We start from the raw sequence: 27938 nt of genomic DNA, 5'->3' as shown, positions 1-27938 counted from the left end.
TGATTTGATTTGATTTGATTTGATAGATAGGAGATAGATAGATAGATAGATAGATAGATAGGAGATAGATAGATAGATAGATAGATAGATAGATAGATAGGTAGGTAGGAGATAGATAGATAGATAGATAGATAGATAGATAGGAGATAGATAGATAGATAGATAGATAGATAGATAGATAGGTAGATAGATTATAAATAGATAGAAGATAGATAGATAGATGATAAATAGATAGAAGATAGATAGATAGATAGATAGATAGATAGATGAAAGAAAGAAAGAAAGAAGATTGATTCTGCTATTTTGTTAATCTCATAAATGCTTCTTTTACATCATTGTTCCTTAAAGAATATATAATGGGGTTTAGCATTGGAATTATTATGACATAAAGGACAGAAAGGCCTTTCCCTTCATCTAAAGAATAGGAGGATGTTGGCTTCATGTACATACAGGCAATCATCAAGTAGAAGAGAACAACAATGTTCAGATGTGAAGCACAGGTGGAAAACGCTTTATATCTTCCGTCTCTTGAACTGATCTTGAGAATGGCAGAAATAATATAAATGTAAGAGATTAAAGTCAACAAAAAGCAGCTCAAGACAAACAGCACACCTTCCGTATATAAGACGTATTGGGTAGTTGTAGTGTCATCACAAGCTATGGCTAGCAGGGGGGTGAGGTCACAGAAGAAGTGGTTGATTTCAATAGATGAACAAAAGCAAAGGGAAGAAATTAGAACACTTAAAGGAAAGGCAGCAATAAATCCCATCCCCCAGGCAGTCAGTGCTAAACATAGACAGGTTTCCCTATTCATGACCAGGTGATAGGACAATGGATGACAGATAGCAACATAGCGATCATATGCCATGGAGGTGAGCAGCATGTATTCCAGGCTTCCAAATGAGTTGAAGAAATAAAGTTGAGTCATGCAACCTCCAAAGGAAATTCTTTTGATGCCGTTGAAGACAAGCTGTAATAGGTTCGGGGTGGTGACGGTGGAATAACCTATATCAATGAATGACATATTGCAAATAAAGAAGTACATTGGTTTTTGCAAATGACTGTCAATGGAAATCAGACCAATAATGAAAAAATTACTCAACACTGTGAAAAGATATATCAAAAGAAAGAGAAAGAACAAGGGAACCTTCAGTTCTTGATGGTTCGAAAATCCTAACATCATGAACTCATTTTGGTTGCTCCTGGTTAAGTTCTTCCCAGTCAAGGAGTCTGACAACAACACGGTCAAAAAACAGTGTTAAAAATATAATAATGAATAAAAAAGCATATAAAATGTAAAAACACATAAAAAGGAAATTAGCTATAATTTGTAAAGATGTTATATTGGGATACCTTTACTATTCCTAATACTAGTAAACTGGTGGTAAACTAATGTAAACTATGTTTCTGTCTGATATTGGAATTTTACTCAACGTAAAAACAACAGGATATGTCAACCTTCATGATAATTTGTTTTATTGCTTAGATGAGTCTAAAATGAAAAATCAGATTTAAATATCTCCATGGTAACAGACAACAAACAACAGATTACTTAGTCTGATCCTGCAGTCATCCTTTTTTTTTTTTTTTTTGTCTCTTTTTCCTTTTACATATATTAGTTACATATTAAGAAATAAAAGACAGGTATGAGACAATATGCAAGACACAGTTTTTATAGTATAAATGTCATAAACTATAACAAAAGCTATATAAAATGGATATCACTGTAATCATAGTGACATGACGAATAAAGATAACATGTCAGATGTAATGTATAGTGAACAGCGTAAAAAAAATAATAAAAAACCTGCTGAATTGTGTTTTTTATTTGTGCCACCTCATAAAAAAAATAAAAAAAATAAAGGGGTGTCACATGTCCTCCAGAATGGTGCAGATGAAAACATCAACTTGTCTTGCTAAAATATTTTGGCACCCCAAGGCTTTTGCGGCCTAAAAAGAACCTGAAATAATAAAAAGGCCTTAAAATTCATCAGGTATCTGTCATGTCTGCGGCCTGTGGTTGAGTCAGGTGACGCACTGCGGCCACACATGGGGGATTTCTAGAAACATTGGAATATGGGGAATGAATATTGAGTTGCATTTTACAGTTAGTATTTGCTGTGTTAGAAGAAAAAATTTATTAAAATAGAATATCTGCCCCACAAATTGCAAAAATTAGCCCTCTAACATCCTAAAAAGTAAAAGGATGTCACCATAAAGCAGACATGTTGTAGATGTTGCAGTAATAATTAGTTTATGTGGCATAACTATCTCTTTCAGAAAAAGAGAATTTTAAATATGAAGAAATGTAACTTTTTCTAATTTTGAGCAAATGTTGAGTTTTTTTAAAAAAGTTGAGTGCATCAACGTATCAAAAAAGTATATACAAATATAAAGAAGAATATGTCACAAAAATACAATCTCAGAATAACTGCGATAGTTAAAAGCATCGCAGACTTGTTACTACATAAAGAGTAGAGATGAGCGAACCGGGTTCGGCTTCGAGTCCATCTGAACCCGATCGTTCGGCATTTGATTAGCTGGGGCTGCTGAACTTGGATAAAGCTCTAAGGTTGTCTGGAAAACATGGATACAGCCAATGACTATATCCATGTTTTCCACATAGCCTTAGGGCTTTATCCAAGTTCAGCAACAATCGCTAATCAAATGCCGAAAGTTGGGGTTCAGATGGACTCGAGCATGCTCCAGGTTCGCTCATCTCTAATAAAGAGAGAAAGGTCAGGTTTGGGAATTAAGGCCAAAATGGCTGCCAAGGCAAGGGGTAAATCTACTCTATTAACTTACTGTTTCTACAGTATGCATTCATGCTTCCTCTACATCACAAAAGGTAACCAACAGCAGAGAGAAGGGGTTAATGGAATTTAAGTCTACATGCCAAAGGATCGATATGTATTGAAAATATGAAGAGATCTTTAGTGAGCTTATATAACCCATTGCTTAGGGTCTTTCCATGGAGGTTACTTTTCAGCATTAATCTCTAGGGCTGAACTGTATTCATTAGAGCAATGTAAGATAATTTACATTTCTATAATGAATCATCTGGGAAATAGTGTATTCCACCCACAAGCCTAACGTACTAAACACAGATAATTAATGGAATTGCTGTATCCCACTGGGATAGGGTGAATAGTAGTTTCCCACTACAGGGGTGTCAGTATGTTATCTAATCTGTAGGACATGTAACTCCAACACCAACACCAAAGATTATGTTACCTCCTTCATAATCTTGTCCTTGCACTTTAATAATATTGCATATTTAATAATAATAATAATAATAATAATAATAATAATATTGCATATTTAATAATATTAACAATATTTGTTATCTATACCCATCTATGTGAATAGCGATTCATAATTTGTTTCTTGTATTTTAGTGACACCTACTGAACAAAATGTGCAATGACAGATCAAATACCAGAAATAGAGAAAAGGTGGCCCATTTTCATGTTTAAAATAACGTCCATTTTTGCCGAGATTTAACTGACAGCATTGGCAATGCGTAGAAGTCAATGGGAAGACAGATGTCCAATGCACACAGTGTATTGAATAACGGACATTTTTGCAGCGGATGCCAATAATAATGAACATGATCATTATTTTCGGACGTCTTTTGCAAACAGCGGATGTTTTTTAATAGTTGTTCACACACAGTTTTTCTTTTTCCACCGTTCTTTCTCCGTTTTTACTATTAGGTAAGGGGAGGCCAGACAGCTTAATAACATCCGTTATTTTAGACTCAAAATAACGGACGTCATTTTAAACTGAACTGAAAAAACGTTGTGTGAACATAGCCTAACATTTTTTTTTTTGTATTCTGTATATGATCAAGAAAGCTCTAGAAAAAAAGTGGTTTCAGCCACCAGTCACCTCTCAAGTAGGGAGGTAAAGTTTTGCCAGGTCAGTAATCTGCATTCAGTAGAAAAGGTCAGAGCAAAAATAAGTTGCCCGCTCGTAGCCTCTGACTGCACCACCCCACTGTCTGCCCTTAGCTTCTGACTGCACTCCCCCCTCTCGTCTGCCCGTAGCCTCTGACTGCACCACCCCACTGTCCGCCCTTAGCTTCTGACTGCACTCCCCCCTCTCGTCTGCCCGTAGCCTCTGACCACAATACCCCCCGCCCACCCGGAGCCTCTGAACCCCTTTCCCAAGAGGTTTGTCTGTGTGCCACCTGGTGCCTCTGGTCAGATGCTTAATCAGACCATTACGAGTCTCCATGCGGTCGGGTCGGGGGGTATTGCGGTCAGAGGCTACATGGGGGGAGGGGTGTGTGGTCAGAGGCTACAGGCAGACAGGGGGGTGGTGCAGTTGGGCGGGGGTCAGAGGCCCTGGGATCTTGTGCTGTCAGATGCATCAGGCTAAAGGCAGCGCAGACAAACCTCCCTCCAGCATCACAGACATGGTGGAGAGGGAACCTTGTCTGAGCAGGGAGTGTCAGAGACACCAGATGAGAGGCAGCACACAGACAGACTCATGTACTCAGTACTACAGTCAGTGGCGTAGCTATAGGTGTCGCAGCGGTCGCCATGGCGACCGGGCCCCTACGCTAGGGGGGCCCGCACGGCCCCCCTTGCCACTTGTCTCTGAGCAGAGATCGCTTTGATGTTCCGCCCGCACAGTGAGCGATCAGAATACAGGAGCAGGACCTGTCAGCGTCCTCCTCCTGTATTCCCTCCCATAGGCTGCCGGCACTTCATACCAGAAGCCTATGGGAGGCCGGGACGTGACCTCTCCGGCAGGCGTGATCATGTGACGTCATCACACCTGCCGGAAGTCCCGTCCCTGCGGCTCGCAAGATGGAGCCTGAAGAGGAGGAGGAGCTGCTGCCTGCAGCCACAGAGCGGATTAGGTGAGTATGATGTTTGTTTTTTTAGGGGCACCTCTGGGGGCATTATTAGCTCATGGGGGCACCTCTGGGGGCATTATTATTATATGGGGGCACCTCTGGGGGCATTATTAGTATATGGGGGCACCTCTGGGGGCATTATTAGTATATGGGGGCACCTCTGGGGGCATTATTAGTATATGGGGGCACCTCTGGGGGCATTATTAGTATATGGGGGCACCTCTGGGGGAATTATTAGTTCATGGGGGGCACCTCTAGGGGCATTATTAGTATATGGGGGCACCTCTGGGGGCATTATTAGTATATGGGGCACATCTGGGGGCATTATTAGTATATGGGGGCACCTCTGGGGGCATTATTAGTATATGGGGGCACCTCTGGGGGCATTATTAGTTCATGGGGGCACCTCTGGGGGCATTATTAGTATGTGGGGGCACCTCTGGGGGCATTATTAGCTCATGGGGGTACCTCTAGGGGCATTATTAGCTCATGGGGGCACAGCAGGGAATCCTACATACAGGGGGCATCCCACACAGCGCAGTTACTTTGGGAGCCTACAGGAGGGAGAAAGGAAAGAAAGCTGCTAGAAATGTGCGGAGCCTAAATTGTTTGTCTCGCAGGTTCTGAAAAGATGAAACGTATCTGAAAGGAATCATCATGGAGGTCTGGGCCGGACGGAGAGGAAAAGGGAAAGTGACTCCTCAGATCAAAGAAGACGTCACCTGTGAGTCCCTGTATGACACATTTCTTATTTTGTAGAACATCATTTAGTAGGGGCGCCCCGAGGTGACAGCTACTACATTATCTGTACTCAGATATCACTGTGTTATCTGTGGTGTTACATAGGACTGCAGGTGACATCTACATTATCTGTACTCAGAGATATCACTGTTATCTGTTCTGTTACATAGGACTGCAGGTGACTACTACATTATCTGTACTCAGAGATATCACTGTGTTATCTGTGCTGTTACATAGGACTGCAGGTGACATCTACATTATCTGTACTCAGAGATATCACTGTGTTATCTGTGGTGTTACATAGGACTGCAGGGGACATCTACTACATGATCTGTACTCAGAGATATCACTGTGTTATCTGTGCTGTTACATAGGACTGCAGGTGACTACTACATTATCTGTACTCAGAGGGATATCACTGTGTTATCTGTGGTGTTACATAGGACTGCAGGGGACATCTACTACATGATCTGTACTCAGAGATATCACTGTGTTATCTGTTCTGTTACATAGGACTGCAGATGACATCTACATTATCTGTACTCAGAGATATCACTGTGTTATCTGTTCTGTTACATAGGACTGCAAGTGAAATCTACTACATGATCTGCACTCAGAGATATCACTGTGTTATTTGGTGTCAGGGCCGCCATCAGGAATTTCGGGGCCCCATACAACCAAAGTGTCTGGGCCCCCAACATTAATTTAAAAAAAAAATTGTGTGTTCGACCCACGCCTTGCTGGGAGGTATAATTTGGTTCAGATCAATTCTAGAGAACTGGCTCATATATCCCATTTTCCCCAGTGGCTTAAAATGTAACCTCTGTTATACAGTTATAAAATTGTAGAAACTAAATGTGAACAAGGTGCAATTTAAATGTCACCATACAGACACTTACTTGTATAGCTGCCTCTTGTGCTCTGTATACAGTGCATTATATTCACCCCTGCAACGTACAATTTATAGCGTGTCTACAACCCCAGCGGGGCTCATTATGATCGAGACTAAAACTTATACAAGTATTCCTGCATGGGGTAGGGGTTCCCCTGTATTCAGAATGCTGTTGAGTACTAGGCAATGCCCCGTTTGGGATTATTGAATTTCGAGGGTCTGGGGGGCTGTTTGATTTGTATATGTTCACCAATATCTCCCCCCCCCCCCGGTATGCTCACTAACATAGAATATGTTGATAAGGCTAATATAATGAGGCTGTTCCATGTTAGTGAGCATATACAAATCACACAGCCCCCCAGGCAGACTAGTTTAGCTCACCCAAGCCAGTGATAGCGAATACATGGCGGTGAGAACGCTTTCTAGGAGATCCTGTTTGTGCAGCAGAGGTGCCTTTATCCTGCTCTGCATAGACCCTCGAAATTCAATAATCCCAGACGGGGCATTGCCTAGCACTCAACAGCATTCTGAATACAGGGGAACCCCTACCCCACTCTTGTATAAGTTTTAGTCTCCATCATGATGAGCCCCGCTGGGCTTGTAGACACGCTATAAATTGTACGTTGCAGGGGTGAATATAATGCACTGCATACAGAGCACAAGAGGCAACTATACAAGTAAGTGTCTATTTGAATTGCACCATGTTCACATTAAGGTTCTACAATTTTATAACTGTATAACAGAGGTTACATTTTAAGCCACTGGGGAAAATGGGGTATATGAGCCAGTTCTCTAGAATTGATCTCACACACAGACACCAGCACACTTGTATACAGACACCAGCACACATGTATACAGACACCAGCACACATGTATACACACATACAGACACCAGCACACATGAATACAGACACCAGCACACCAGGGCATGATGAAGTTTGAACTTCTGCAACCTGGAGAAATCACCTGATATCACCTCCAGTCCTATGTAACACCACATAACACAGTGGTATCTCTGAGTACAGATAATGTAGTAGATTTCACCTGCAGTCCTATGTAACAGCACAGATAACACAGTGATATCTCTGAGTATAGATCATGTAGTAGATGTCACCTGCAGTCCTATGTAACAGCACAGATAGCACAGTGATATCTCTGAGTACAGATAATGTAGATGTCACCTGCAGTCCTATGTAACACCACAGATAACACAGTGATATCTCTGAGTACAGATAATGTAGTAGCTGTCACCTGCAGTCCTATGTAACACCACAGATAACACAGCGATATCTCTGAGTACAGATAATGTAGTAGTCACCTGCAGTCCTATGTAACACAACAGATAACACAGTGATATCTCTGAGTACAGATAATGTAGATGTCACCTGCAGTCCTATGTAACAGCACAGATAACACAGTGATATCTCTGAGTACAGATAATGTAGATGTCACCTGCAGTCCTATGTAACACCACAGATAACACAGTGATATCTCTGAGTACAGATAATGTAGTAGCTGTCACCTCGGGGCGCCCCTACTAAATGATGTTCTACAAAATAAGAAAAGTGTCATACAGTGACTCACAGGTGACGTCTTCTTTGATCTGAGGCGTCACTTTCCCTTTTCCTCTCCATCCGGCCCAGACCTCCATGATGATTCTTTCCAGATATGTTTCATCTTTTCAGAACCTGCGAGACAAACAATTTAGGCTCCGCACATTTCTAGCAGCTTCCTTTCCTTTCTCCCCTCTGTTGGCTCCCATAGTAACTGCGCTGTTTGGTGTTATGTGCAGTAAAGCGAGTAGGAATGTGGGATGCCCCCTGTATGTAGGATCCCCTGCTGTGCCCCCTGTATGTAGGATTCCCTGCTGTGCCCCCATGAGCTAGTAATGCCCCTAGAGGTGGCCCCCATGAACTAATAATGCCCCCAGAGGTACCCACATGAGCTAATAATGCCCCCAGAGGTGCCCCCATGAACTAATAATGCCCCCAGAGGTACCCACATGAGCTAATAATGCCCCCAGAGGTGTCCCCATGAACAAATAATGCCCCCAGAGGTGGCCCCCATGAACTAATAATGCCCCCAGAGGTACCCCCATACACTAATAATGCCCCCAGAGGTGCCCCCATGAACTAATAATGCCCCCAGAGGTGCCCCCATATACTAATAATGCCCCCAGAGGTGCCCCCATGAGCTAATAATGCCCCCAGAGGTGCCCCTATATACTAATAATGCCCCCAGAGGTGCCCCCATGAGCTAATAATGCCCCCAGAGGTGTCCCCATATACTAATAATGCCCCCAGAAGTGCCCCCATGAACTAATAATGCCACCAGAGGTGCCCCCATATACTAATAATGCCCCCAGAGGTGCCCCCATGAGCTAATAATGCCCCCAGAGGTGCCCCCATATACTAATAATGCCCCCAGAGGTGCCCCCATGAACTAATAATGCCCCCAGAGGTGCCCCCATATACTAATAATGCCCCCAGAGGTGCCCCCATATACTAATAATGCCCCCGGAGGTGCCCCCATGAACTAATAATGCCCCCAGAGGTGCCCCCATATACTAATAATTCCCCCAGAGGTGCCCCCATATACTAATAATGCCCCCAGAGGTGCCCCCATGAACTAATAATGCCCCCAGAGGTACCCCCATATACTAATAATGCCCCCAGAGGTGCCCCATACACTAATAATGTCCCCAGAGGTGCCCCCATATACTAATAATGCCCCCAGAGGTGCCCCCATACACTAATAATGCCCCCAGAGGTGCCCCCATGAGCTAATAATGCCCCAGAGGTGCCCCCATACACTAATAATGCCCCCAGAGGTGCCCCCATATACTAATAATGCCCCCAGAGGTGCCCCCCATGAGCTAATAATGCCCCCAGAGGTGCCCCTAAAAAAACAAACATCATACTCACCTAATCCGTGCTGTGTGGCTTCTGGCAGCAGCTCTTCCTCCTCTTCGGGCTCAATCTTGCGAGCAGCAGGGACGGGACTTCCGGCAGACGTGATTACGTCACATCTTCACGCCTGCCGGAGAGGTCACGGCCCGGCCTCCCATAGGCTGCTGGTATGAAGTGCCGGCAGCCTATGGGAGGGAATACAGGAGTAGGACGCTGACAGGTCCTGCTCCTGTATTCTGATCGATTTAATGTTTCGCCCGCTCAATGTGCGGGCGGAACATCAAAGCGATCAGTGCATCCCGAGAAGCTGCGCGGGCGCAGCTTCTCGGGATGCTCAAAAACAGGTGGCAAGGGGGGCCGTGCGGGCCCCCCTAGCGTAGCGGACGGGGGGCGGTGGCCGGCGGGCCCCCCCCCCATGTCTCTTAGGGTCCAGGCCCCATACGGCAGTACCACTTGTACTGCCCTATTGGTTTTACATAGGACTGCAGGTGACTACTACATTATCTGTATCTGAGGTTATCTGAGGCATATCACTGTTATCTGTGGTGTTACATAGGACTGCAGGTGATATCAGGTGACTTCTCCAGGTTGCAGAAGTTCAAACTTCATCGTGCCCTGCTGACAGTTTATTATGGGAGTTGTAGTTTTGCAGCATGTGGCTCTTCAGGTTGCAGCACTACAACCCCCATCGTTTCTAACTGGCAGTTCATGATGAGAGTTGTAGTTTTTCAGCTGGAGAGTCAAAGATTGGAATACAATGATTAGACATTGACACAGTACAGTCCATTAATTATAGGGGGCAGTAGTGCAGTACATGAGGTGGAGGCAGTGACAGGGCATTAGAACATGGTGGCACATTAGAGTAATTGGATATAACGTTAGATATGACTTTGCCTGATCGGGTAAGATGGGGGGCCCCAAGCTAACAATTTGCACCAGGGCCCATCAGCCTTTAGCTACGCCCCTGACTACAGTGGTTCACATGTTCACATGTACTACAGTGGGCAGGGTAAAAAGAGTTTACCCTTAGACAGAGGACACGAGATCCCTGACATGGAGGGTGGGGGCCAGGAGCAGGGGGCAGTGTCGGAGAGGACTCAGTTTAGATTATCTTCCAGAGGGGGTGCACATAAAAAAAGCAACAAAATAGTGCAAAAGCCATAATAAGTGGATTTTACAAAGATTGAAAGCTATGGGTGGGCGATTTATTAATGCAAAAATGATCTTTGGGGGAATATTCCTTTAGGCTATGTTCACACTATGTATATTTTTGAAAAACTATGGCTGTTGTTGATGATTGCAACAATGGCCGTGATTAATACGAAAATATATGTGACGTTGTCGCCTATGGAATCCCGGCCGGAGTGTATACACATAGTATCTCTAGCGGCGCAGCGAGAACCCGACATGTCAGTTTTCTGACATTCATTAAATAGCGGCCACAGAAAACCCTATCAATGCACACTGTGGCCGCACGCTCCATAGTGTGCAGTGGAGGGTTCTGATGCGGGCGCGCACGGATGCGCCCGCATCAGAACTAAGAGGTGCTAAAGATTATCTGTCCGGTACTGCAGTACCGGCCGGGATGATCTTCTCTGAGACCGGCTGTTCCATGACCTGGCCGGGTCACGGAACCGCCCGTCTTTTACAAGGTCTGAACATGGCCTTAAAGCGACTCTGTACCCACAAATCTGTCCTCCCCAAACCACTTGTACCTTCGGATAGCTGCTTTTAATCCAAGATCTGTCCTGGGGTCCATTCGGCAGGTGATGCAGTTATTTTCATAAAAAACTACTTTTAAACTTGCAGCCCTGCCCATAGATTGATACAGCTGAAAATCCTACTTGGAATATATCTCTCCCCTAGGGATTTATATAGGAGGAGATGTAGATCTAATTCTGAGTGCCCCAAATGCTGGATGGAAGATGCAGATTTTTTCCATTTATTTTGGGACTGTCCTGTTCTTCAAGAGTTTTGGACCACTGTGAAAAGAGGTATGGAGGGGAAGCTGGGTCCTGTTGTTGGCTTGGACGCTCCCAGATTTGTACTATAAAGGGGGTAAAATGGAATAAGAATTGTTGTACGGGAAGCATTGTTAATTATGGTCCTTCCTCTTTTTGTATAACTGTGTGGAAAATAAAATGTTATATAAAAAAAAGATCAAAAAAAGAAAAAGAAAAAAAAAAAAACTTGCAACCCTGTGCCAAACGACTGTGGCCTAGAGTATCTGTGCCCTAACTTTGCACCACCCCTCCGTCCCTCCTCCCCACCCTCTTTCCTATTCCTCTGCAGTGAAAAATGCACAAGTGCCCTAACAATCCAACCCATGTGCCGTCCTCACACAGCTAATGAATAGGAGAATACCTGCCTGGAGCATTCCTAATGATGAGGAGGGCGGGGAGGAGGCACAGAGAGGTTGTGCCAGCCTAATGCATACACACTCTAGACCATGGCCCTTTGGCACAGGGCTGCAAGTTTAAAAGTTGTTTTTAGGACAATAACTGCATCACCTGCCGAACGAACGCCAGGACAGATCTTGGATTAAAAGCAGCTATCTGAAGGTACAAGCGGTTTGGGAGGGTCAGATTGTGGGTACAGAGTCGCTTTAAAGCGTAACTGTCATTTCAGGGTCATTTTTCTGAAAACTTTCAATATCAACAGTTCAAGCGATTTTAAGAAACTCTGTAATAGGTTTTATGTACTAAAAGAGTTTCCTTCTGTACTGAAAAAGCAATCTCCCAGCCTCCCCCCTCATATCAAATGAAGCAGGATTTCTGTCTCCATTATGTGGCTATGGAGAGGGGAGGGGCTGTTAGGAGTGACTGAGCACGGAGCAGTCCTGCAAAGCACAACACCCTGCAATCTTCTCTCAGTAAGTTCATAGATAAGCAATGACCTTTCTGAAACCTGAATCCTGCGGTTTAGGTGCCCAGAGAGTCTACAAACAGCTGACCTTCATGTCACCTCTTCCTGCTCCCTCATCTCCCTCGGCCCCCCCCCCTCCATAAGGATAGAATGGAGAGAGCAGAACCCGTCTTCACTGGCTTCTCTGTAATGAAGACGTGTTTGCCTGATAATGCACAGATAAGAAGTCAGGGGGGGAAGCTGGGAAATTGCTTCTTGAGTACAGAAGGAGGCTTTTTTGGCTGATGAAACCTATTACAGAGTTTCTTAAAATCGCTTATACTACTGATTTCTGCAATAAAAAAACACGACAGTTACGCTTTAAGCTGTAAAGGGTCAAAATAAATGGCCATTCCCACCCTAGTACCTAGCAGTTATGACAAAAGCAGGGCGCTCCTCACTTTTTTGTTTCTAAATGAATCCCCCCCTAAAGACCCCCTTCCTTTTCATGACAAGTCAAGTACTAAGCATAAATAAATGGCCCTTTGTACCTGTTAGCAATAGGCTGCTGCTTGGTTTGTACCTGACTGGTAATCACAAAGAAAGGGGCCCCCATGCTTTTTTGAATTATTATTATTATTTATTTATTAATAGCAGATTACTACTACTCAAAGAAGAAGTCCGGTAAAATAAAAAAAAAGGGCCCGCAGGGGGTGGGGGGAACATAATAAAGAAAGTATACCTGCTGGATGTCATTTTTTTCTTACACACTCTGTGTACATCATGACCCCGTGGTAAAAGGTGGGATATAGCCCACTCAGCCAATCAGTGACTCCAGCGATGTCCCATCCCAGTCACTGACTGGCTGAGCAGGGCATCCATCAGCCAAGTTGTGATGTTGAAGGAGAGAGAGATGGAGAATGCAGTCGGGGATCCTGAAGCGGGAAGCGCTGTTGAGTGGGCACGAGGAACATTAAGGGTACAAACCCACTTGCCGGATCTGCAGCGAGTCTCCTTGCTGCGTTTTTGCAGCGAGACTCGCTGCAGATCCCAGCCCTATACTTTCATTAGCAGAGAAACTCCCTGCTGCGATTTTGTCTGCAGCCCTCCCCATTAACCCCCTAGCCGCCGGAAATTATACATTACCGGGTTCCCGTTCCTGCTTGCTTCGGGGCATCCGATGTCTTCACGGCCCGCCCGGCCAATCAGTGCGCTGCGGCAGGGCAGCGCACTGATTGGCCGGGCAGAACGTGCCGGGAGCCGCCGAAGCAAGCAGGAGCGGGGACCTGGTAATGTATATCCTGCCCGCCCCCCCCTGCTGCGATTTTGTCTGCAGCCCTCCCCATTAACCCCCTAGCCGCCGGAAATTATACATTACCGGGTCCCCGTTCCTGCTTGCTTCGGGGCTCCCGATGTCTTCACGGCCCGCCCGGCCAATCAGTGCGCTGCGGCGGGGCAGCACACTGATTGGCCGGGCGGAACGTGCCGGGAGCCGCCGAAGCAAGCAGGAGCGGGGACCTGGTAATGTATATCCTGCCCGCCCCCCTCTGCAGCCCCGATCGCCCCCGGCCGCATGATCGCCCCCCGCACCCCCCGGCCGCATGATCGCCGGGGTGTTGCGGGGGGCGATCGTGCGGCCGGGGGGTGCGGGGGGCGATCGTGCGGCCAGGGGGTGCGGGGGGCGATCGTGCAGCCGGGGGCTGGGGGCAATCGGGGCTGCGGGGGGCGATCGGGGCTGCGGGGGGCGATCGTACGGCCGGGGGGTGCAGGGGGCGATCATGCGGCCGGGGGCGATCGGGGCTGCAGGGGGGGTGGGCAGGATATACATTACCAGGTCCCCGCTCCTGCTTGCTTCGGCGGCTCCCGGCACGTTCTGCCCGGCCAATCAGTGCGCTGCCCCGCCGCAGCGCACTGATTGGCTGGGCGGGCCGTGAAGACACCGGGAGCCCCGAAGCAAGCAGGAACGGGGACCCGGTAATGTATAATGTCCGGCGGCTAGGGGGTTAATGGGGAGGGCTGCAGACAAAATCGCAGCAGGGATGTACATCCCTGCTGCGAGTTTCTCTGCTAATGAAAGTATAGGGCTGGGATCTGCAGCGAGTCTCGCTGCAAAAACGCAGCAAGGAGACTCGCTGCAGATCCGGCAAGTGGGTTTGTACCCTTAATATATGTTCTTTATCATGTTCCCCACACACACTGCTTGAACTGATTCCCCCCACCCCCACTGGACTTCTCCTTTATTTGGAAAGAACCATTTACTTTGGTCCTTACCAGCCAAATAAAAACAGCCTGCTACCACCCTAGTCCCAGCTCATAATTTTTGACAGTACCTAATTTTTCAATATGCCTCTGGTCACTGTGTGTACCAAATAATAATGGATGGGTATGTGGGTCCATGGGTGGGTGTGGTGGTGGTGGTTATGCTAGCCAGTTAAATGAATTATGGCTTTTGCCATAAGTAGGCACTTGAAAATCCCCTATACTCCTAGTAGCCTTTTATATGCCATCAGAATTTTGTTTAGAGGCCAGTACTATTATTTTTAGTACACACTAACAACAAATTCCCCCTGTGCAAAATTACATGAGCTTCTTGAATTTCAATTGCTATTTTAATGGCACAGAGGGTACAGTATGTCCATCCAAAACATGATATTTTGATTCAATTTAAAAAACGACAGGATGCAATATGTGTATAAAATAACAACATTCTCTCCCCAGTCCACTCTGTTTACTTACCCTAATGAACACACTCTCCCTGCTCTGCTGATGAAAGAGGACCCACTGCAGCCTCAGTGATTGGGTCTAATTATTATTGGCAGAGGAGGAAGAGTGTGTGATCAGGGTAAGAAAACAGAAGGACTTTGGCTGACCACGGCAGATGATTTAGAAGGTACAAAGGCAGTCTCTCTCTTTACTGGACCCAATTTAATGAAGTGTAATTCAAAGATTGGTTGAAACAAGATTACAAATGTGGCGATAGGCAATCACCGCAACACAGCACCTTGTATCCAACTTGGTAAGGCTAGGCATTACAGCTTGTTCATTCTGATTCCCTAAATGGGAGTTGTTTTACACCTATTGGTTTTCAGAGGGATTCCTGACACTGGAAATATTCCTTGATGATCTGCCATGACCAAATCTATGGGGTGCAGGAAATTGACATGTCATCAGCTCAGTTACTGGAATGGCTAGACCTGAACTGAGGCCCAAAATGTCCTAGAATGCTATGATGTACCTGTATAGCGCTCATCACTGGCTGACGATTATAGCTTTCTTGGCTGCTAGCTTTAAAGGCTTATCCTTTCTGCTACTGTCACTCAGTACTACTGATTCTCTCCAACATGACTACAGCAAATCACCAGGTATTGTATAACATAGATATGAACAATATAAGATCATTTAAGAATAAAGGATGGGTATCCTACTGTACATGCAGCTCGTGAACACCGCAACCGAGAGGGTCAGATGTAAAAGTACTATGGGGCACTTGTCACGGTTGCCAGGAGTGGTACCAGCTATGGCCACCCTTGGATACACTCAGCACTGGGGGATATGAGGAGTTGTAGTTTTATAAAGTTGTGAGCAGTGTGAGTATTGAACACACACTCTCGGCTCTTAAACAGTTAAAGTCTTTATTGAAGAACTCTTAAGACAATATACGGTTGTTAAACTAAGCAATACAATAGACTTTCTTTTTGCTTTTCTTTGATACAACAGTCACAGTCGATATACTGGAAGTCAGGAATAGATAACTTTGATACAGGTTAACGGCTGGAAGCACATTGTGGGAGGACTGACTCTGAAGACAATGAATACTTATAAGAGAATAGACCTTGGTGAAAGGGACTTGAAATATCCTTCAAATGTTAGCTGAACTGAAGCAACTTGGGGGTGAACCTGGGATACGATCTGTGGTGCTCATCTAGGTTTGTAAGAGAAAGGGAATGAACATCAACCTAAGCTACCATGTGGGCACAGAGTGACACATGATCAGGTATTTCAGGCCCACCTAGTGGGAGAGCCAGCCGTTGGAGGTACCCCTTAGAAATCCTAGCAGGTTTGCAGTAGAGACTCGACCTTTGCACTATGCTACACTACTGACTCATACAGTATCTCGTTACTTGTGCTTTGCATTCAGAGGTAGAGGAAGATGACAATCTCTCAGCAGGCTCTCCAAAGTATTGTTTCTCCTCATATATAAACTCACTCCTCCACTACTTATAGAACACAGAACTAGCGCCCTAAAACTCAGTCTCCACCCCACTATATATAACCTTAGGAATTCAGGGTGGAATCTCATTGGGCAAGATACTGAATAACAGTCTGTGATAGGGCAATAGCCCCTGAGGTAGCTTTCTCAGGGATTGATTACAGCTTAATGCAGAGAATAGTGGCATGACTCGTAAAATCAATAAGAAAACTAGTTAACCCTTTCATACCTTTAACCTTCAGCTCTGCAAAGAATACATCTAGTGATGGGAGAGGCATTAGACGGACTTCAGCCCCAGAGCCTATAATATATAGTACTGACCTATAGATGCTTCTGCAATAGCATTAGACACCCGCTCTGGGACACTGCATAAAGTATATGTCTAGGAGTGAGGAGTAGGTTATACACAACTTTTCTAACCAAAGAAGATCTACAGACATTTTATCCATTTTCATATACCCAGGACTAACCAGTTTGGTCTGATGAAAATTGGGAGTGAATGGAGAGACCATTGACTGGATTACCATTGGGTTGTTGACACATTCTAAAATTTGTTGTGCTAAGGAAGAGATCCAAAGAGGAGAAGCTGTGGATTATCTTTTGGCGAGTGACATAGACCAGGTCAGTAAGATACCTTTAGCAAGTAGGTTTGGGCATTTCAGAAAGCAGCCAGAACAATTTCAAGACATTGTCCCCTAAATGTATCTTTCCTTGTTCAACACACCATGTAACGTCTCCAGAGAAGAGCAGCTCCAACCAGCACTGGGCATTTACGTCCTATTGTATAAACTTTCTAGGTTTCTAGGTTTAATGTCCTAGATTCTTGAATTGCTGAATATAAAGCCAAATGCAATCATAAGTGGAATGAACATGGAGGCAGTTTTCTGCAGTTACGTCACACCAGTGTACAGAGCACCAGATGAATATTTATTAGGAGGGTTGCCACCTTCAATGCACCAGACCGCCTTATTTACATATTTATGAAACTGAAGATTTAATGAAAACGGCACTGAAGGTGAAGATCCCCGGCACTACTATAGAAATATAACAGCAGGTTCGGGTCTTCTAACCTGCTATTACTTTCCCTTTAAGCAAAGAGATAGCATGACTCCTTTCTTCATAATATTATTCACTTCTCCGTTTCTTAGGGTGTAAATCATTGGATTGATCATGGGGATTACAGCCGTGTAGAGCAAAGCAAAAAGTTTATCATGATCGGGCACGTACATTGAAGGTGGGCGCATGTAGACCACTATCATAGTACCATAGAAGAGAACCACCACTGTAAGATGAGAGGAACAAGTAGAGAAGGCCTTGTTCCTTCCAGCTTTTACATGGATGCTAGTAATAGTACGTACAATTATAATATACGACGCCAAAGTGAACGTGAATGGTACCAGTCCTAATACAAGACACTCCATAAGTATCAACACTTCAATGTTGGTATTTTTGCCACATGACAACTTTACAAGGGCAGTAAAGTCACAGAAAAAATGGTTAATAACATACGATCTGCAAAAACTGAATTGTGAAGAAATTGAGACTGGAAAAGATGAGTTTAAAAAGCCAGTTAACCAACACCCAAGGGGTAGAATGAGGCAGGTTTTAGTATTCATGGTCGAGGAGTAATGCAAGGGGTTACAGATGGCAACATATCGATCATATGCCATTGCTGCCAATAAGAAATATTCAGAAACTGCCAATGCTATATAGAAGTACTGCTGTAAAATACACCCTGTAAATGAAATGTGCCTGTCACCCTGTGAATGGAGCCATATAAGATTAGGAAGAGTAATAGAAGTATAACACATATCTAGAGAGGCCAAATGGCATAAAAAGAAATACATTGGTTTTTGCAATGAAGGATGAAACAGCACAAGTCCTAAAATAAGACTGTTTCCTGTTATTGTCAGAATATACATTAGATAGAAAGCCAGAAGAAGAGGAAGGTGCAGATGGGGGAAGTCCGTGAAGCCAACGAGCATAAAATAGGTCACTGAAGATCTGTTCTCATATAATTCAAAGAAGACTTGAGCCATCGTATCTAACTGAAATAAAAGCAATATTAAAATTGAATATTACAAGTTTCACTAATTCTAACAAATTCACTACTAGTTCAACATGTTATTTTGTCTACCTGAGATACAGCTTGGGTGAAAGTGTGTGGCAGCGCACTCCACTTACGAGCTGGCCAAAACATCCAACATATTCTCTTCTTAGAAGATAATGAAATAAAAGGGTTAGAAAGTGTTGATTGACAGCCGGGCACAGACCCGCTCTACTGTACTCTCCCCCTGGTTGTATCTTGGGATCGCAGTAGGTCTCGAAGTAAGACCCACTTCAATAAGTAACTTTTGACAAGTTTAATGACATGTCAAAAGTTCCTACCAATGACTCTAAGCCTTTAAAATGTCTCCTCAGTTACCGCCTTATCTTGATCCCTGATGTGTTAGGATATCCGAACAGAAGACAATGCTTGCCCTAACAATGGCTACATTATAATATACAGAAAGGTGCTCCCCCAACTCACTTAATAATACTGCCACTGGCCTTCACATCCAGGTGGTGAATGAATGAATTAGAGTTACTTAAAAATTAGGTAAACTTGGTTGTTTCCATAATCATAGTCACCTATCTCTTCGCTGGTCACCCAAAATAAAGGTTACCATATTACACCGACAAAAAAGTTAGTTTTTGCAGTGGAAGGAGTTTTATTTAACATTCATGAACTAACTGCTGAGACCTGCACTGATCAGAAGTTATTGCCGTGGAGAGATTGTAGCAGTGCTGTCAGGCTGCTCATTTCGTCAACATTTTTCATAGACTTACAATGAAAAATATTGACGGAATGCACCGTTGCGATCTCTCCCTACACAAATCTTCTGATCAAAAAAGTTATTTGTAGTGACAGGTACTCTTTATCAATAATTTGCTAATGTGACAAAAATGTTATCTCTTTGGGATGCATTCTGCATGTTAGTATCTGTTCCTTCATTCTCAATATATATACACTGTACATTTACCTTATCTCTATTAAGTCTGGCACTCTAATACATTTTTAGGGCTTCAAGCAAGATGGTTTGGTTGATATATTCCTAAATTAGTATCATAAGGTAAAGAGTTCTTCAAGAGTATTTGTAATAGAAGAATCATTGTTCAGTACAGAAAAAAGTAGACACTAAAGATATGAGTGTCTTTAGTAGATAGAATCCTCGTGTTTCCACATTCAGTTGTCGACTTCACTTATCTAATACACCAGTATAAAAAGAATAATCTGATGGCTTGGGACTTTGTGACAAACTGCATTTAGAAAAAAAATATTAAATAAAGTTCATTTGGGAATTGCTATTATAATTAGAATTGTAATGATCATATAGCTAAGCCAAAGAATTTTGTCATGATATTTTCTAATATGCATTGCCTAAAAGACCATTGTTATTCTTCCTATAAAACCTTGGATGGAGAACAGTTTAGAGATCATGGTGTTTGGGAGTAAGGGGGCGAGTTATACCTTGAGGGTAATTTTGGGGGTGGAAATATGGCCATGATTATCAAAGCAGCTTCCAACTTTTTACTAAACTGCAACTAATGGACTAAAGGAAATTCTTTTATAGGCCACCCCTGCTCCCTGTGTCCACTTTTGAATAGCAGGTCCAAATGTTTAGGTCTCAGCACAGTCCTCTGCCCATAAAGTATAATCGAGACTTTGCTTTTGCCCATGATTCAATGCCTGAATTGTTTGTTGCCTTTGCATCAGTCTGAACTCAGTCTTATTCCAGCACTTGCTGTCAGGTGATTGACAGGTTTTACCACACCCGTCTGGGTTTCTGCTAGCCTAGTGCTGGGCTGAGTAGTGATAGGCAGTTGCTTTCACCACTCATCTCTGTTCCTTGTCAGTCTTTGCTCTATGTGGTCTGGTTGTCTGTGGGCTGGTCCAATTACTCCCTGGTCTGGCACTCTGACATCTCAAGTCCACTTGTGCTCTGGGACCTTGCTTGCAATAGTCTCTTGTAGCTTGATCTGGCGTTTTTATTGGATTAAATTACTTGGAATTCTGACCTCTTTGCCTATCCTCCAGACCTCTGTTTTGCCTGATGTTTTTGTACTGTTCTGTTATCTCCGATTTGACCTGTATCTGGCTGACTATTCTTTATTGCGTTAGTCTGTCTGTCTCATTCTGTTTTTTAATTGTAAGGATGTTATATTTTGTATATTTAGTGAAGCCATTACAATATGGCCCTGACCTTCTAAACACATAGAGATGTATACAATCCTAAAAGCTTAGGTAAGTAGTTACTAGTGCTATGCAATTAACCCCTTAAGGACCGGCCCTAAAATGGCCTTAAGGACCAAGGCAAATTTTATGAATATGACCTGTGTCACTTTATTCATTAATAACTTCGGGATGCTTTTACCTATCTGGCTGATTCTGAGATTGTTTTCTCGAGACATATGGTACTTTACATTTCTGGTAAATTGGAGTCGATACTTTTAACGAATCTTTATGAAAAAAGAATAACATGAAAATAACATGAAAAATTGTGAAAAAATGCATTTTTCCAACTTTGAAACTTTTCTGCTTAGACAGAAAATGGTTATGCCACATAAATTATATATTAAATAGCATTAGCAACATGTCTTCTTTATGTTGGCAGCATTTATTAAACTATCTTTCATTTTTTTTAGACAATAGAAAGCTTAAAATATTAGCAGCCAATTTCCAAATTTTCAGTAAAATTTCAAAATCAGATATTTTTAGGGACCTGTTCAGGTTTAGGCTGCCTTCACACTACGTATATTTCAGTCAGTATTGCAACCAAAACCAGGAGTGGATTAAAAACACAGAAAGGCTCTGTTCACACAATGTTAAAATTGAGTGGATGGCCGCCATTTAATGGCAAATATTTGCTGTTATTTTAGAACAACGGCTGTTATATTGAAATAATGGCAGTTATTTACTGTTATATGGCGGCCATCCACTCAATTTCAACATTGTGTGAACAGATCCTTTCTGTGTTTTTAATCCACTCCTGGTTTTGGTTACAATACTGACTGAAATATACGTAGTGTGAACCCAGACGGGGGCTCGGTTCACACGTTGTAAGAGTGCGGCTGTATTTGCGGCTGTAATTGTGCGGCGGTATTTTTGGTGGTTCGTGTGTATGCTTGGAAGTATAGGATATGCGGCTGCACAGTGCACACTATGTATGAATCTACGGCCCTATCGTAAACGGACCCGTAAAAAATGAACAAGACCATTGTTTGCGGCTGAATATGCGGTCGTGGATTGACAGGCGGTCCGTACGGAGTACTTCAAAAATAGCCGGCAATGATGCCGAATGCCGATGCCTCTAATAGTTAATATATTAAATTAATCAAACACATTTTCTTTGTAATCAAGACACTTTCGTTGATCAATAATTTATTTCTAACGAATCCATCATTTTGCAATTAAATATACTGTTAAAAAAAATAGATATATAAATAAATGTATATTTATCTATATATTTATTTTTTGACAGTATATTGAATTGCACAATGATGGATTCGTTAGAAATAAATTATTGACCAACGAAACTGTATTTATTTCAACGAAAATGTGTTTTTTTAATTAAATATTAATTAGTACAGGAAGCTCTATAAGCCGTTAATTCATATGCCGGCAATAGAGCATTCTGTACTAATCATCACTTTACTTTAATTAAAACATCAAATGTTTCTTCTAATTATGTTGTGACAATAACATTATTAGAAGAAACATTTAGAATTATATGTGCGCTCAGCTGATTGGCTGTTCGGCTGAGCGCACATATAATAAGCCGGTCCGCAGCACACTGACTTCATTGTGCTGCGGACCAGCGAAGAGGACGCATCGGGGTGAGTATAGAGCTCTCCCCACCCCCTCCCCGGCACTGCACCCCTCCCAGCAAGGAAGGGGGGTCACTTAACCCCTTCCTTGCTGGGATGGGTGCAGTCTGACATCAGTCTGGCCCCCAGGGGGTTAAGGGGGATGCAATACATCCTCCCTTAACCCCTTGGGGGCCAGACTGTAAGCAGCGATCTGTAAAGATGCTGCATACTGTAAGGAGCACAACACCGCTCACAATGATGGGTGTTGTGCTCCTGTTTGTGTGTTTTTGTGTGTTTCTCCCTTTTTGTTTTTCAGATATCGGTATCCTGGGGATTACGTCGGATTCCGTGGACTACGTCGATGACCAGCGTTTTTTTAATGTTTTTTTTAATAAAATGGTCAATGAGGGGTGTGGGGGTGTTTTTATTTGAATAAAAAAATTTGTAAACTTGTGTCTAGTCTTTATTTCTTTACTTTATAGACTTAGTAGTGGAAGCCATCTAATAGACGGAATCCATTACTAAGTCGGGGCCTAGTGTTAGCCGGTATAAAATGGCTAACACTAACCCCCCATTATTACCCCAGTACCCAATGCCACCAGGGGTACTGGGAAGAGCCGGGTGCCAGTGGTCCCGGAGCGTCAAAATTGGCGCTCCTGGACCGGGCGGCAGCAGGCTGGTAAGATTTAGGCTGGGGAGGGCCTAAACCAATGGCTCTTCCCACCCTGGTGTTACCAGGCTGCTGTCGCTTGGTTTTTAACCCGGCTGGTTCTAAAAATAGGGGGGACCCTATGCGGTTTTTTTTTTTTAAATAAATAAATAATTAAAAAAAAACGCATAGGGTCCCCCCTATTTTTATAACCAACCGGGTTAAAAACCAAACGACAGCAGCCTGGTAACACCAGGGTGGGAAGAGCCATTGGTTTAGGCCCTCCCCAGCCTAAATCTTACCAGCCTGCTGCCGCCCGGTCCAGGAGCGCCAATTTTGACGCTCCGGGACCACTGGCACCCGGCTCTTCCCAGTACCCCTGGTGGCATTGGGTACTGGGGTAATAATAGGGGGTTAGTGTTAGCCATTTTATACCGGCTAACACTAGGCCCCAACTTAGTAATGGATTCCGTCTATTAGACGGCTTCCACTACTAAGTCTATAAAGTAAAGAAATAAAGACAAGACACAAGTTTACAAATTTATTGTAAACTTGCATCCCCCTTAACCCCTTGGGGGCCAGACTGATGTCAGACTGCACCCATCCCAGCAAGGAAGGGGTTAAGTGACCCCCCCCCCTTCCTTGCTGGGAGGGGTGCAGTGCTGGGGAGGGGGTGGGGAGAGCTCTATACTCACCCCGATGTTGTCTCTTCGCTGGTCCGCAGCACAATGAAGTCACTGTGCTGCGGACCAGCTCATTATATGTGCGCTCAGCCGATCAGCCAATCAGCTGAGCGCACATATAATTCTAAATGTTTCTTCTAATAATGCTATTGTCATAACATAATTAGAAGAAACATTTGATGTTTTCATTAAAGTTAAGTGATGATTAGTACAGAATGCTCTATTGCCGGCACATGAATTACCGGCTTATGGAGTTTCCTGTACTAATTAATATTTAATTAAGAAAACACATTTTCGTTTAAATAAATTCAGTTTCGTTGGTCAATAATTTAATTCTAACGAATCCATCATTGTGCAATTAAATATACTGTCAAAAAATAAATATATATATAAATATACATTTATTTATATATATATTTATTTTAACAGTATATTTAATTGCAAAATGATGGAATCGTTTACATTTAATTATTGAACAATAAAAGGGACTTTATTAGACAGAAAATGTGTTTTATTAATTCAATATATTAACCATGAGAGACATCGGCTATAGTGCAGAGGATCGCAAACCCCGGTAATAGCGATTCATGTAAACTGTGTTCCCTGCTTTCCCAGATGCATCCAGAGGTGTTTCCATCACTTTCTTAACATTTTATTTGTTATTTTTAGTTGAACCAGATTTCCAAGTAAATGACCGTATGTTTTGAGCCGCATGTCTATTTTTTCCCACGGCCGGAGTTTCACCCGCACATTTACAGCCGCATAAAAAATACAGCCGCACAGTTACAGCGTGTGAACCCAGCCTCAAAGTGTATTTTAGGGGACTGTATGTTAGAAAGCCCCGCAAAGCACCCCATTTCAGAAACTGCACCCCCCAAACTCTGCAAAAGCACATCCAGAAAGTTTTTAACCCTTTAGGGTAGTCACAGAAATAAAAGCTAAGTGTGTAAGAAATTTGAAAATTTTAATTTTCTGTGCAGAGAAAATATTGATTGCCCCATTTCTGCAGTTTATAGAAATACCCCATATGTGGCCCTATTGCGCTATTTGACGCAACCACAAGCCTCAGATACAAAGGAGCGCCTAGTGAATTTCAACGCCTCCGTTATATTAGGTCATTTTTGACTGTACCACTTCAGGTTGGCAGAGGCTCTGGGGTGCCAAAACCTAAAAAACACCCCTAAAGGGACACCATTTAGAAAACTACACCCCTCAAGGAATGTAACAAGGGGTGCGGTGAGCATCTGGACCCCACAGGTGCTTCACAGATTTTCAGAACAATGTAGCGTGAAAAAAGAAAAAAATATTTTTTACACTAAAATGTTTTCTAGCCTTCAATTTTTCATTTTCACAAAGGGATAAAAGGAATAAAAACCCCCAAACCGTGTAGCGCAGTTTCTTCCGAGTACGGAAATACCCCACATGTGGACATAAAGTGCCAAGCGGGCGCAGGACGAGCCTCCAAAGGGAAGGAGCGCCAATTGGCTTTTGGAAGCTGAATTTCACTGGAAAGGATTTCAAGGGTCATGTCGCATTTACAAAGCGATCGTGCTGCCAAACCACTGGAAACCCCCCACAAGTGACCCCATTCTGGAAACTACACCCCTCAAGGAATCTAATAAGGGGTGCACTGGGCATATGGACCCCACTGGTGACGGACACAAATGTGGAACAATGTGACGTGAAAGGGAAAATTTTCATTTTTTCACTTTCACGGCACAAATGTGCCCGTCATCAAGGGGTCCATATCCTCATTGCACACCTTGTTAGATTCCCTGAGGGGTGTTGTTTGCAGAATGGGGTCACTTTTGGGGGGTTCCAGTGTTTTGGCAGCACGAGGGCTCTGTAAATGCGACATGGCGTTCATCATCCATTCTGGCCAAATCCAACCTCCAAAATCCAAATGGCGCTCCTTACCTTCGGAGGCTTGCCCTGCACCCACATGGCGCTTTATGTCCATATGTGGGGTATTTACGGAAATTGCTCTACACATTTTGTGTGTTTTTTTATCTTTTAACCCCTTGTGAAAATGAAAAAATCAAGGCTAGACTAACATTATAGTGTAAAAAATGTAATATTTCATTTTCACGCTACATTGTTACACATTTGTGCCCGTCACCAGTGGGGTCCATATACTCACTACACCCCTTGTTACATTCCTTGAGGGGTGTAGTTTCCATAATGGGGTCACTTGTGGGGGGTTTCAACTGTCTTGGCAACACAGGGGCCTTTTAAATGAAACACTGCCCCTCGAAATCCATTACAGCCAAACCCAGCCTCCAAAAACCAAATGGTGCTCCTTCCCTTTGGAGGCTTACACTGCACCCGCATGGCACTTTATGTCCACATGTGGGGTATTTCCGTACTCAGGGGAAATTGCTCTACACATTTTGTGTTTTTCTTTATTTTTTAACCCCTTTTTAAAATAAAAAAATCAAGACAAGATCAATAATTTAGTATAAAAATTAAATTTTTTTTACTCTATATGTTGGTCTAGCCTTGATTTTTTCCATTTCCACGAGGGGTTAAAAAAGGAAATGAACGCAAAACGTGTAGAGTAATTTCCCCTGAGTACAAAAATACCCCACATGTGGACATAATGTTCCATATGGGCACAAGGCAAGCCACCAAAGGGACAGAGCGCCGTTTAGAGGCTGGAATGGAGGATGGAGGCCATGTTGCAATTACAAAGCTACTGTGCGGCCAGGACAGTAAAAACCCCCCACAAGTGACCCCATTCTGGAAACTGCATTCCATAAGGAATCTAACAAGGGGTGCAGTGAGCATATGGACCCCACTGGTGACGGGCACATATGTAGAACATGTGGTGTGAAAATAAAAAAATCTATTTTTTTCTTTTTCACGGCCCAAATGTGCCCGTCACCAGGGGGCTTTGTAATTGCATCATGGCATGTCTCTAATGGGAATGGCGGCCATACCTATTTAGCTGGGGAAAAGGGACAATTTTAATTTATTTGGGGGTATTAGGCCAATTATTAGTTTATAAGGTTGAAAATGACAGGAGTTCATCAAATTCAACCTGTGTTGATCCAGAGGAAGGCAAAAAAACCCTTGTGAGGCAGATGACAGTAGCCTCATCACTGGGAAAAAAATTCCTTCCCAAGACACACACCCCTCTCACGGGTGGGTCAGCGATTCCACTTATAATAACTAACACTAAAACCCACAGGCCGAGGCCCGGGGCACAAACCCCAATTAACGAAAATACCCCCCAAAAAAAGATAATAAATAAAATATAACTTTTAATCATATTCCGTAAAAAATCAAAGTGAACCTGATTAAAATTACATAACACCTAGATCTGTCTCACAGTGTAATCATAAAGGTATGGAGATACAATGATCCTCCCTCAATCACCTAATATCATGAACAGTGCAGCCTGCAGAACTGTACTTTCCTATTACAAGATCTAGGTGTATGATAATAAAACAAAAGTGCCCCCTCTCTACATGTTTCGTTGCTACAGCAACGTCATCAGGAGAAAAACAGGCAACACTGGTTACCTATACTGGCTGCTATTTATATGACTGGCCATAAACATGAACCCTAGCACCGCCCCAAACAAGGGTGCACTAATACCCAATCACTGATCATATTGCTCAATATTATGAACATAAGAGGTCGCGATTGGTCATGTGGTTACATGGTTCCACCTACTATTCTATGCACCTGTAGCGCTCACCTGTGTCCACATAATACGTCACAGAAACACCTTGATCATGCGGCAGCGCCATGTCACCTGATCGCAACATACCGGAAGTGACGTACCGCATATCACGTGACTCAATACAGTCACGTGACCGCATCATCATATCACTAACTGCGCATGACAGCGCACTTAGAAAGCAGTGTGTACTGCTCATTCCAGTGCGCATGTCATCACACTTAGGCTGAAATTCAAATACTAGATATTTCTTGCTTAAGGTATTCCTAATTATCTAAACAGCCTAATCCAAAAGACATAAATGTGTGAAGTATATTATCACTATACTACAGGTACAATAACTAATAGTAAGGTAAGTGTATATGGCCATTAATAGATGAAAAATAAAATTATTCACAAATCAATCAAATGAAATGAATTCATTATTGCCCACCAGTATATTAAATTATAACTGTTCACTATACCCATGTCACAAATTACTCTATTTATGGCACGTCCAGCGCCCTATAGATGATAATTCTAAAAGAAATATCACAAATTACTCTGTTTATGGCACATCCAGTGCCCTATAGATTACTATTCTAGAGGAAAGCAGCAAAGGAGAAACC

The 27938-nt window shown here is 43.3% G+C and overlaps 1 protein-coding gene across 1 annotated transcript; it reads right to left on the bottom strand.

Annotated features, from left to right (window-relative positions):
• Positions 1-298: 298 nt before the first annotated feature.
• LOC138800009 (olfactory receptor 5AR1-like) lies at positions 299-27400 on the bottom strand. The gene is made up of 2 exons (XM_069981817.1): positions 27349-27400; positions 299-1230 (listed from the first exon to the last, which is right to left on the bottom strand). Exons 1-2 carry the CDS (start codon positions 27398-27400, stop codon positions 299-301), a joined length of 984 nt encoding a protein of 327 aa, XP_069837918.1.
• Between the last annotated feature and the right edge of the window lie 538 nt (positions 27401-27938).

The sequence above is a fragment of the Dendropsophus ebraccatus genome, chromosome 8 (assembly GCF_027789765.1).
Source record: "Dendropsophus ebraccatus isolate aDenEbr1 chromosome 8, aDenEbr1.pat, whole genome shotgun sequence".
Lineage (NCBI taxonomy): Eukaryota > Metazoa > Chordata > Amphibia > Anura > Hylidae > Dendropsophus > Dendropsophus ebraccatus.
Note: the sequence above shows the minus strand (reverse complement) of the source record. Positions and strands in the feature narration are given on the sequence as shown.

Bases quoted from the DNA above. Each gene is read 5' to 3' on its own strand.
- LOC138800009 (XM_069981817.1), bottom strand. From the start codon at position 27,400: ATGGCGCTGCCGCATGATCAAGGTGTTTCTGTGACGTATTATGTGGAC. The intron at 1,231-27,348 runs GTGAGCGCTACA...TGTTGTTGTCAG, and splicing joins GACGTATTATGTGGACACAG to ACTCCTTGACTGGGAAGAAC.